Raw genomic sequence first — 13,102 nt, 5'->3', positions numbered from 1 at the left:
GAAAACAACATAGCTAAGGTGGATGAATTATTGCAATCAATGTAGGGAGTAAAAAATATTACAAGCTCCTTTCATTAAATACAGGCAAAGGAAATCAAGATTGCTCACAGATGGTTATTAAAGACAAGGAAGTTGAAGTTTTTATAGAAATGATTCATTGTTAATTATTAATTCAGCCCTAACTTGGGACTGATATGGCCTTGACTTTGTGTAAGAATTATATTTCAATAGTTCTCCAATTTTACATATGGAATAAACAACTTCCTTGTTCTTTTAACATTTTCATTATCGATAATAATTACGCGTATTGTGTTCATAACCCAGTTTCTTATCTTACCTCAATTTCCTGATAAGAGTTGTTTATCATGGCTATTAGCATATTAAGCAGCACCACCACCATGGTCACGTTGTATACTCCATAGAGTACATATCCAATATTCTCAATGAATTTATGATCGTACTTCAGCACCACGGATATCACTTCAGATAAGCCAAATATTGACCAGAATAAGGTTTTAAAACTTTCTTCTACCCTAAAAATAAAGAAAATGATCGCTTTATAGAGTTGGTAGCAAATTAGCCAGAACAAATGCTTAATAATAAAAGTGGCAACCCACCAATATAAATATGATGCCTTGGCACAGTAATTACAAGCAGTTATCCATCACCCTGGGAGATGCCAGATTAAATTTCCTGATCTGATAAAGAAATAATACTTCTATGAATATTATAAAGTGGCAGCGACCCCTTATTAGCTCCATCTGCTCTTCTCAGGTGTTATTTGTCACTTGGCTTTTTGTCCTTATTAAAGACTCCTCCATGGGCCACTTGCAGTTTGGAATCTTTTGTAAGGGACTCAGAAGTTCTTACCTCATCACCTATTCCTCATCTGGAGAAGACAAGCAGAGATTACCTGGGAGAAGGAAGAGGGAACTTATCTTGACTGCCTCATAAGGGATTTCCAGGGCAGAAGAAAAGCATTATTTTCTGCACAAAAGGAATCTGTGAAAAGTTCTGACTTGTGGCATGAGTGTAACCAGCGCACCATGCAAATAAAGTCATCCCATGGTCTGATTTTCTGTCTATACTGCTTTGGGACCACAGACAATTCAGGCACTCAAAGACTTGTAAAAAATAAAGTAAAAAAAACTTCAGTTCCTAAACAATTTGAAATTAAGGAGTAATAGAAGATGCTGCAGGAGGCATTCAAATTTGATTATTACATTTACTTGGAAGTAGAAAAGAGTCAGAGGAAAACAAAATGCTGAAAGACAGCAAAAAGGAGAATAAGGTAACGACAAAGAAATGGAAAGGATGCAGGTGAACTAGTAGGTCAAAAAGAGAGCTTAATTCAGAGGAGTCGAAGTTGCACCGGGCAGAAAGAAAGCAGCCCCAGACAGAAATGAAGCAGGAGGAGGATAAGGAAGAATGTTGGTATGTTTCAAGTTGAAAGCAAATAATGCCTTTATTTGCATCCCTCTAGAGGTAAATGCTCACTAAGAAAACAAAGCCATTAACTATTTTCAAGATCTTTTAATTATTATTATTAGGGTGGCAGACTAATCCTGCAAAATCTGTTTGTAAAAACAGATTATAGACACAAACTAAAACATGTCCTAGGGAAACAATAAACTTTGCAACCACTCTGGTATCTATTACACAATGTGTGCAAGCAAAAATTAATTCAAACTCTCTGGAGGGCGTGTGCAGAGCACTCCACAATTCCTTTCAGCCACAGCAAACTGGCTCTTATCTCCCATCACAACTCCTGGCATCCCCTCCTCCATTTGCATGTCATAGTAATAAGACTGCAGTAAATATTCAGGCATCATTCTCAATCCAGCATAACCTCACTCACTTGTGGGAGATGATCCTGACTGGTGTTCCAAATAGGCGTCACTCGACATCAGTTGAAATGTGGCTTTCTATTCAGTCTTCATTTTACTCAGATAAATTGTTGTTCACACCTCCTTGCTATTTTGCAGTGAGGTTGGGATATTACAGAGATTTACCTTTGGGATGAGCCATGACTGCTGCAAAAAAGCATCACCTCTTTTCTACTTGGTGGGTATTTCCTCTCCTCACTCTGCTCTTGTCTCCTGCCATCACACGCAGCAAAGGACAGCAGATGTGTCAGAGATCCTTTGCTTTTATGTTAGCAATCTGCTTAGCTCCTATTCTACTAGACATTGTATTTCTAGTTAAAGAACTTGTACAACACCAAAAACCATTGGCTTTGAAACCTGTCATCAAAGTCACTTATCAAACTAATAAAAACCATAACCACTAGCCTTGATCCCAGCTGCGCCCTGCTATTAACCTCCCTTTTTTAATTTGGAAAGTTTCCCTTAGTTTTCTATCCTGCCGGTGGTTTTTAATATAACATGTCAACTCCGCTCCTTTTCCGCAGCTTAAGCATTAACCTTTGTTCTGGAGAGGTGTCAGGTTCTCCTTGAAAAGTAAATTACCGGCTGGCCCTGGCCACCCCGAGAAACTGAGGGCTCCAGCACAGCTGTCGTGCTCCTCTGCAAATGTCCAAGGTCCTTAATCTTAGCATCAAGTGGAAGAAGAATGGGTATGGGAGCAGGAAGGTGGCAGGAGAACTGGGATCCCAACACAACGCTCGGCAATGCCTGCAGACAGACACAGCACTCTCACTTGTGGGGGAAATGATTCTGAAAGAACCTGGTACTCGGTCATCCCCACCTTCTGACGAGGCTGCATCACAGAAACACAGAATGGCTCACGTTGGTGCAAACCTTAAAGACCCAAGCCCTCAGCCATGGGCAGGGTTGCCAACCAACAGCTCTCCTGCCCAGGGTCCCATTCGTGGCCTTGGGCACCTCCACAGAGGTTTGGGGCATGCACAGCTTCTCTGGGCAGCCTGTAACAGACTTGGATGCTTCCTCCCCCCTCACTACTGCCAATTTGCACAAGATTTGGCACAGGTCACAGGGAACGTATTCTTTTCTTTTTGAAAATGTCTCACTAAAACACGAGATGAGGACAGTTGGAGCCAATTTCTTGAAATTTCCAAGATGCTGATGTGTCTTGTCAGCATCAACTATGCTATTTGCCCCTCTCCTGCAAAGACCCAGGGAGCTTTATCCTTCCCAAAGGCAAACAAATGAGGGAAGAGATCAGGAGTCCTGTCCATCTTGACAGCTCTGGTGGGCAGAGGGAGCTGGCAGGGGCAGATTGAGTGGTGCTGCTTGCTGGGATGGGTATGCTGTGCTCTCCTCACTGCAGAAGGGCCAGCAATTGTAGCAAGAACAAAAAGAATTTTCCTTCAATAGGTAGTCTTGGTGAAGTTAAACAAAGGTTTTGCATCAAGGAAAAATACAGACCACAGGCAATCATCTAGTTTCAGATTTTCCTTGCTTCTATAAGCAGCTGTGTGCTGTTCATCAAAAAAGATCACAGCGAGGACATGATTTCATGTCAGTCTTGCATCCACCCCTTTAAGAAAGCTTACGGCATCCTTTCAGACTGAGTTATTTCCTTAAATTGATTGGTAGAGCTTTAACACTGCCAGAAAAGCAACGCAGTCAATATAATCTACAAAAATATTATATTTTGACAAAGCAGAACGAGAAGAAAAAAGCCTCCAAGCCTTTAAGTAACATTGGCACTGAGCAGTGAGTCATAGTTCCCCTTGGGGAGAAGCAGACAGAAACCCTCATGCTGTAGCCTTCAGCCTGATTTGCGATGCAGAAAGCAAGACGAACACAATCAGTCTTGCCTCCATTTCAATGTTGTTTGCATAGCATGTTCATAATTACGGGCTGTTTGGAGAGCTGTGTTCTGTACACAGCACACAATAAACACATAAACAGTGCTGGGGTCGGCTGCAAGAGTCCTGAAAGCTGTCAACTTTTCAGCTCTGAAGAACTGAAAAATTTGGAAGTATATCACAGTTAGCTAAATAAACTCAGTGTTTAACAGCATGCAGAAAAGCACACTGCGTTTTCATTTCCTTTGCATCAAGAACATTAAAATTGAAAAACTGACAGAAACTGCATGATAACATGGTTCAGAGGCCACCGGGGTGCTGTGTGCCTGCTCTGCAGAAAGAAAAATGAACGGGATTCCAAAAGTGCAAGCTACACCAGCATTCATGGATTATTATTATTAGATGTAAGCACTCAATTCCCTCTCAATGATACCTGGACAAATATTCATTCTTTTTTCTTCCTACACACTGTCCTGGGAAGCTGTGGTTGTTTGAAACCCAGTGTTATTTCCGTGAGCAGCTCCTTGTCTGTGAGGGTATCTCTGGGGATATCCACTGCGACGTTCAGAGGGAGCTGTCAATTCAGTGCCCTTTGGAACCGGCCACAATCTGATTAATGCACAAATCCAGCACATTTTTTCTTCTGTCACAAGTAGCCAAGCGATATCCAAGTCAGTTTCCATAGTAAAACAGCCATCATTTTGAGTAGGAAATTTAATTTCTATTAAATTTCACGCATTGGAATTTGTAACGTCCGCTATGAGATGCATTCAGAGAAGCCAGTGAAGTCACAAAATGCTTACAACTTCAGCAAAGTGAGCATTTCTTTTTCCCTCAGCGAATTTTGACCACACCTTGACACTTCCTCTCTTGTCACAAATAAGTGAATGGCAGCAGGGAAGCACCACGCTCAGGACGGCTCACAACTAGCTCAACAAAAGCAAACAAGGAAATGTTGTGAGGGTTAGCCCCTCTGCCAGTGTATCATTCCTAGCTTGTCAAAATTGTTTGGGACTGTAGGTTTCTGGTTTGTTGAATGAGACATCTGAGAAGGATTTTGAGGATGAACGTTAATTTACACTCTTTGTTTCGTGCGATGAAGGGCTCATTTTCACTCATCATCCTTTAACGCTTCTGCGTGTTTATATAATCAGAGGAAATCAGGCTTATTTTTAGTCTTTTCCAAACTATTAAAAGGAAATTTCATTTTCATAGAAAATTTGCTTTGTAACTCCATGAAGTCCCTCCAGGATAACTGATCACAAGGCTGACATTAAGGAGGACAAGCAGTGCCTTTTGACAGGACTCTCCCCAGCTCAGACAGCCCTCAAGCAATCTTTCCTCCCGTGAACACTCACCATTTCAGGCAATGTTTGCTCATTATTTCCATCAAAAGACCCAGAGATCCACTTGCTCTGTGTGTGTTAATTGGACAGTTATCATTTTTGCATCAGAGACTGGAATCTGTTAACGGGTGCTCTGATGATGTGCCTGGGGGACACCACAACTGCTGCAGTCAGGGACAGCATCGACTCAACTTCACATTAACTCTTGTTCTTCAAGGACATCTTCTCTTCCAATAAGAACCAAGTCACATCCCACACTCAATTTTCTTCTCTCTCGCTACCGAGCACAGATAAATGTAATTGCATCTGCCCTCATAAATCCTTCCATTAATGTGTATCCTGAGTTACAGAAAAGTTCAGAAGGCACATTTGGCTCAATCAGAACATTTAAACATTGTGGTACAAAGTATGCGTTGCACAAGAGAGCAGTGTAGTAAGACTGGCTCTTGTCTTTGGAAGGACACAGCCACTCACAGGGCAGAAATGATGCCAATAAGGTCATTTCTCCTAGGGGAGCTACGAGCTGAGGCTAGCTGTATGACACGTTAGGGAAATGACACATCCAACGCCAGCTGCTGTCTGCTCCTCATCTCAGGCTTTACAAATGTGGTGAGACTGCCTTGATGTCAGATCACAGCAGGGGGAAAGCATCACACCAAGCTTTCCTCTTCCCTCACAGGTGGGCGTGTGGGATGGAAAGCCCCCACTGTGGGAAGCCCAGCAAGAAGTAGGGAAGGAGCAGCTAAGAGGAAGGGAGGTTTAGGTTTGGTGGGATCACAGGAAGAATAGAGAACACAAAGGTACGCTGAAGAGATGGACTTTTGTTTGCATATGGAATCACCCACTGTGCAGACATCTCTCTGCTTTTAGCCAAGCACCTGACTAACAGCTGAAGAATTTTGAGCAGCATCCCAGCTATCTGGGTGAGTTAGCAGCAGCAATAAACCAGAATGAACAGAGCCCTCCAAGAGCAGCCCTTTTTTCCTTAAGTACTCACGTTGTAAATGCAGGGTTGTATTTTGCACCAAGGTAATAAGAGTAAAGGTTGAACATTCCAATCATGAAGGCCAGGAACACCATGATGAAGATGACCATGAACTTGAAGATATCCTTCACAGTCCTTCCCAAAGAGATCTGCAGGGGCCCGAAGCTTTCGTTGGCTGGAAGAATGTAAGCAATGCGGGAGAAGCTGAGTACCACAGCTATTGCATACAGTCCTTCTGAAATGATCTGAGGATCCGAGGGAAGCCACTTGTTCCTGGCTAAAACAATACACGGACATTAGACATTAGTAATGAAAAGTGGTAGGTGGATGTTATGGTGATAAATGACTCCTTTTTAGGGCTTACTCTTGATTCTGGCCAGGAGTTAAAGGAAAAAAAGGGCTTGGAACAACAGGTCACTGAAGTCTTCAGCATTCTTTACAAGGATGGGCAAGAAATAGTTGCATTTTTGACATGGAAATGACAAGAAATGAGCGAATCACTGAGATTTACCAAAGTCACATAACAGATAAAAGACTTTAAAAAAATTTGGGAGTTTTGATTTCCTATCGAAGCATCAATTGTGCTGTCCTTTTTCCAGCTGATGCCCTTGAGACTGAAAACCAAAATCACAACAGAGCAGATATAACTGGCTATAACTCTAGCTGGATACATGGCACTGTATCAATATATGAAAGAGAAGCGATAGGGAGGCTGAGATCTCTCTCCATAACTTTAGACAAGGAAGCTTGAATTTGTTCAGATAAAGCAGGTACAGTCACTAAATGTATCATTGTTGTGTATCTTTAAATTGAAACCAATTTTGGCAACAAAGCCACTCTAATATTTCTACTTTAAAAAATGTCTTTTTGATATCAGTTATGCATTGTTTGTTTACTCTACTGAAAAATTGATCATTTATGTTAATGTAGCTTGTAAGTGTTGCTGCATCATGTCGCTGCGCTTCTTGATGAAAGTATTGACTCAGAGCCAAAACAAGTGACATCTCTAAGGACACAGCAGTAAACTTTAGCATTATTTCCAGTAATTCGTACCCAAGGAAAAGCAGCAGATGGAAGAATTCACAGGATCTGCTTGTGACATTCTGTTCTGGACCCTTTGCACTTCTATATCATGAATTCACTTTAAATAGGTCACCAGCAAACCAGAGAGAGCAAAACCACAGCACGAGTTCAGAGGCCTCTTGCTTGTTGGAGCAGCGAGAGGGAAGCTTACTTTCAGAGAGGCAAGCAGGAGGCTGAGTGTGCCCAAGGCTGTGGGCTCAGGGTACGTGTCCCTGGTGCCACATGGTGCAAGTCTACTGTGAGTGAAGACTGCCAGCCCATATCTGCCTCTCTGGTCCAAGCTCATTGCTAGAACATTGCCTTGCAAGCCTAGTGAGCAAAGGGTGCTCCACTGTGCTCACACCCACAGACCTTGCAACCCTCCATAAGTAAAGTCCCCACAGATGTTATCCAAGGTTATATCTCAAGCTTACAGAAGCTCACAACAAGTCCAGTCATTATATGTGAGTGTAAAGCTCTGTTTGTGAATATCAAAGAAAAAAACATCAAAAATAATGTTAACCAAAGCTATGCTATTGCTTGCATTTCCAAACATTAGCACTTATAAATCACATAGGATCTCAGAAATAAAGGTGTTCTCTTGGAGATGGAGCAGTGTATGGGTGTGATTTTTATTTGTATGTCTATTACATAGGCACTGGATGTAACAGATGCAGAGCACACCACCAGTTAAAAATGCAGCTCCAGATCTCACCCTGGTTCACATGTCCCTCCTCTTGCATTTGAAAAATGAAGTGGGTTCATCATCTATAATTTAAATTATAACCTCCCAGGTCCCGATAATTTGTTGCTCAAGCTATTTTTCAGGATGTGATTGAGCTAAGCCTCAGAGCAAAATCAGAGTCTCGATGAGGGTCAGATCTCAGTTCTTTTTGGCTGCTTATGAAAATGGCTGGAATGGGTAAATTTCAGAAGAATGATTTTAATTTGAAAATAATTTTCATACATATCACAAAAAGAAAGGTACTTTCAGCACTACCACACAACAGCTTGAAAGAACAAGAAGCATTAGATAGCAAAAAGCATCTTACCGTAAGTAAAATAAGCAACTTCAGGGGGAAGGGTGACATTATTGAGGTCATCATCTTGAACATACTGATCGACGTACTGTTGTGCTTCAGTCGCTTTGAGGAAAGCCATGAACCTGGCAGTGAACGACGCCACGAAGATGGACAGCATCCCAAAGTCCAGAAGGTTCCAGAGATGTACGACATACTCTCGTGGGCCCTCTTCCCAGATCTCCTTACACTCTGACCATATCATGCCTACAGAGAGGCCACAGCACGTTTAACCAGCAGACAAAGGCACTTTTTGCATTCAGACAGACCCATTCCCCGGCTATCAGTGGCTTCTAAGGTTGAAGCAAGTAACTCTTCAGTTAAACTGACCTTCTCAAGAGAACAATTAATGTCAGCTTTTCTTTAAAATGATTACATGTTTAAGTTAGTATACTCCTTTACGCATACAATGCTAACATCTCAAAATTTCACTAGATTAATCAATGATAAAACAGATTTCTGCTGATATCTGTGAAAGCACAGTTCACAAATACTGAGGATGTTATAAAATCCTTCAGCTGATCTACTTGTGAAAAAAATGCACATTTCCTCTCTTCAAAATCTTCTTGCTAAGCTGGGTCGTTGAAGACTACTTACTCTACTGGGGTTTTTCTCCTCCTTTAATGCAGAGCTTGGGAACATTTTAAGAATGGAAATAGCTTTGTGAAAGGAAATCTGACCTAGCAGTAAATGTAGCCTCATCAGAGAAAAGGAAAACCAGAAGTTCCATCCTTGCAGAGCTTTTCATTAAGTTTTATATACCAAATAATAATGAATTTCCAGACATTAAAGCCTGCTTTACCACTTTGCAAATCCTGACTTTATCCTGAATTTAGGATCTTTCTAAAAGTAGACTTACAGATAAATCTAAACACCAAAGCCAGAGAATTCAAGGATTTTGACATCCATGTTGTACTGGGGAGTGCTGGGGAAAGGGGATGATTTCACTGGGTGAACTGGAGCCAACAGCTCAGGTCAGATTCACCAGCTTGCTCAATATTCAGTCGTAGCAGGACTCCAAGGCCAAAATATTTCAGAACAGATAAAATGTTGGAACATTTTACCCACTGGTAATTATAAATATTTCCTGCAATCCTGTTTCCATAGCAGCAGCAAAATTCACATTTAATCAAGCATGAGCAGGGCCGACCAATTTCCATGCAGCCTCCTGCAACCATGTCCTTTATATGAACTCTTCTCCATCTTCTTCCCTGGAAGTTCTTGTGGTGTAGCATGCAAATGCATTTGCTCAGCTACTTCAGAGACTCCTGGAAGCACACACGGTCCCAAGAGGAGCAGTCAGGAGTTGGTTATAGGGAAGGAAATTAGTCAGTGCAAGGCTGACAAGATGAAGAACAGATGCCATCAGTCCTTGAGCACTTGTAAGGGTTTGGAAGACAAAGGAAAGCTAAGATATCTCTATTTCAGGCAGCACCAGCCTGCAACCTCTGTAGCACTGGGACCTCCAGGAGCTGTACCACGACACAGGTTATGGCTCACATAGATCTATCTTGGAAGAAAAACTCTGGTCTGCTGAGCGCACAGCAAAGCCAGGGGGAGGCAAAAGTGTCCACAGGTTCTTGGCTGAGTGAAAGCAGGAATTTCATCGCAAGCCATCATTTACCGTGGTGAAATTTAGTAATAAATAGCCTGGGGCAGAAAGTGAAAGAATGGGTTTCTTGGGAACTGTTCTGGAGTAAGGATGAAATATTAAAAGAACACATTTCTGGCTAAAAAAAAAAAAAAATCTCAAACTGATAGACATGAGACATTAGGCTACATTATGTGCGCACATCGTATAAAAAGTATTAAAGTACTTCAGGAAATATTATGTGCACGTCATTGCCAAACACAGCACTTCTTCACTGATGCCCATAAAATGTCTTTCCTGGTTTAAATATTAACTCTCCTTCTCAAATTTATTTCTAATCTCGGTCACTTAATATACCTAAGTCACAGATTAATGTAGTAAGACATGTCTAAAACTGAGTAGACTGACTAAAATTAGAATCACTCTGTGAAAGTATCACACTGTTGGCCTATAATTTACATTGTTCTTTTTGCCAACTACGTGGCAGTCATTTTTTATCCATACGTAAGAAAAATGTCTATTCAGGACAAGTAGAAAAGTTACAGTAATTACGTGGTCAGTACTGCTGGCTAATTATATATACATTGTGGGAGAGTATTCAGATCTTCTAAAGTAAAAATACAGAGGAGAGAGAATGTAGATAAAATTGAGGGGATGGGACTTAAGATGGGATGTAGACTAGAGATGTGTCAGGCAGCGAGGCCAAGGTAGATTTCCCTGAGTGTAATGGCATTTCAGTACAGATTTCTGAGGCCCTTGATGGCTCTGGGAGATGTCAGTTCTGTGAATTTGATGCACAGAGAGATGGTATGAGCAGCTTCTGCTCCCCAGTTCCTGGAGGTGCCTGCTGTCCCACAGCGGGGATAATTGCAAATGTCACCTTGATGGGCACTCCTGGTTCCAGGAGGGGAAGGAGAATCAAGCTACAGGCACAGCCTGGTGAGGAGAAAAATGGAAATACGCAAGGCGTGCTGTTCACCACCTGTGCACAAAGAGGAACAGTTTGTCAGATTTTTATATCCACCGGCCTGATACATAAATCATGAACGGCTAATGTTGGAGAACCTACTTTGAGCCTTCTCAAGGCTGCAGGATTAGCAGAGAAGGTTGTGCTCAGACTGTGCCCACCCAGAGTTCCATTGCTTGCTCTGCTGCTTTCACAAGGGGGAAATTGTCTCTCTAAATAGAACCTCCCTACTTTTAGTGAGCATTTGGGGCACGTTTCTCACATAGAAAATCCCAGCCTTCCTCATGCAATAGGTGGGAAGACCTGGATACAGGGTAAAAGGTAGGCAAGGGGCACAAACACTTGAGGTGTATGAGTCTAACGTGCAGTGCCCAGCACTCAAAGGCCAAGGAGCAAGTTCTTGTATGAGAGCATCACTGTATTTCTCAGCACTGATGAGTTTGCCATCAGCAGCTCTTGAGTGCTCATTTGTAACAAAGAGGAGTGAGAACAAAACAGTATTTTCCCATCTAAAAATGCTATTGCTTATCTGGCTCTTCACAGGGACATTAAATGGGCTACTAACACTACCTGACTGACCTGGCAACCCTTTACAGCCATTTCAGAACTGCAGGCTAATGGACAACAGAGCCTCTGGTATGGATTTTGGAGGAGAATAAAGTGCTTTCCTGGCTGAAAGTTGTTGTCTCCACTTAGTTTACTCCACTACTTGCCTCCCTTACAAACAGTTGGGAGCTATATGGCAATGGGATCTTTTTGTCTAACAGTAGCCTGTTGTTCTTGCACCAGTAGTTTTTCCTTAAAAAAAAAAAATATATATATATATATATCTAAATATATATCTATATCTATATCTATATCTATATATATATATATCAATTTTAATATCTCCAGCGAGATTATTTGCAGGGGGTGTTATCACAGGTTTTACTCACTCTTGGCCACAATATGCCATGTTAAAGCGTCACATTATTCTCAAATAATACTATTCTGAACATCTGTTGCAATATTTGTCAAGATGAAGGACCTGTAAACTAATTACTCAAAAACAGTCTGCTATAGTTGGAACAAGTAAGGTGGCATCAGCACTCATTGTTGCTGCCATAATATGAGTAAGAAAATAGAAGGTACAGAAACAGGACGAATGTGCTTTAAAACTGAAAATAAATAAGATTTCAGTTTTTGATTGTGTTATGAATTGAAATGTTGGTAATCATCAATGCTTTTGAGACTGGAGAGAGCAGCTGCAGGTATTGCCAAGCAAGATTAAATACAACCATGTATACTTAGTACATAAGAGATTTACTACACTTCAGCATATACTTACTATCTACTTATATTTCTCTCTTTAGAAAGCATTTCTTGCTGTCTTTGCCTGTGATATTTGGCTATAGCATTACATTTAATAATATTTACACCTCTAGATGCATACTTATGATATCTACAAAATTCTTGCACCCAACAACTGAGTACTTCATGATCCCTAGCACCTTGACAGTTGATAAAGTTCACAGTCCATACATGGCCCAGTAAATTCCCAAGCCCCAGGCCAGCTGCCCACAGTCTACACGCACTGAAATTTCACATTAGTATGGCTGAAACATTATTTGAAGCTCTATTGTAGGCAGACAGACAAAATGGTTGGAGAAGACTGTCAGTGCTGATGTAGGCAGTCATTAGAAAATCTCATTATATTCAGAAATCTGTACAATGAATCACTTTCCTTCTCCCAGGAAAGTGAAAACCTTTGCTTTTAAATGAAACGTTTTCTTCATCTCTCAGGAACTCTCCAGGCAGGCAGATACCTTCTGCCTATGAGAAAAGAATACCTAGGCTAAAATCTAATCATCTTGTCCAACTGCTTTAATATCATTTTATAAATATCTCTTACTCTATCCAGTCTGGCATCTATTCAGGTTTTTTTCCTTGTCTAATATCCTGTATGGGACTTCACTTATTGTGGGGACAGGGAACAAAGAAATGGCGGTCGGGAAGTCATCAGATAGAGCAGCCCTGTTCTATTTTTCAGAGGGATTTAATGTCATCAATACTTATAGAAGCGTGACGTTGTTTGTCCTACTGCAAGAAAATAATAAAAATCCTGGTGAAAAGTAAAAATAAATACAGGAGAGGTAGATAAAGATTCTGCAGAGTCGATAAGATCAATTTCCCAATAAATCTTTCTGAGCTTGTTGAGATTAGTGGTTCAAAGAAGCTGACCTGCCAGGAATAAATTGTGCCAGCAAAAGTAATACATCTGAATCTGCCAAAAAAAAATCCCCATGAGGTTTAACTTGTGCATGTGACACAGTTTTGCACTCGAAGGGTTCATCCAAATG

At 41.2% G+C, this 13,102-nt stretch overlaps 1 protein-coding gene across 5 annotated transcripts in view; it reads right to left on the bottom strand.

Annotated features, from left to right (window-relative positions):
• Nucleotides 1–13,102, bottom strand: part of TRPC7 (transient receptor potential cation channel subfamily C member 7) — a 65,488-nt gene that overhangs the window by 10,692 nt on the left and 41,694 nt on the right. For 4 of the 5 annotated variants that reach the window (XM_085236846.1, XM_085236847.1, XM_085236845.1 and 1 more), the window contains exons 6-8: nt 8,179–8,412; nt 6,077–6,341; nt 338–533 (exon numbers count right to left, since the gene is read on the bottom strand). In XM_085236846.1, the coding sequence (XP_085092972.1) occupies nt 338–533; nt 6,077–6,341; nt 8,179–8,412 (695 nt within the window). The remainder of the gene's footprint in view (nt 1–337; nt 534–6,076; nt 6,342–8,178; nt 8,413–13,102) is intronic. The other variant, XM_085236848.1, reaches the window with a different exon arrangement.

This window comes from Meleagris gallopavo, chromosome 15 (assembly GCF_905368555.1).
Source record: "Meleagris gallopavo chromosome 15, MGAL_WU_HG_1.1, whole genome shotgun sequence".
NCBI lineage: Eukaryota > Metazoa > Chordata > Aves > Galliformes > Phasianidae > Meleagris > Meleagris gallopavo.
Note: the sequence above shows the minus strand (reverse complement) of the source record. Positions and strands in the feature narration are given on the sequence as shown.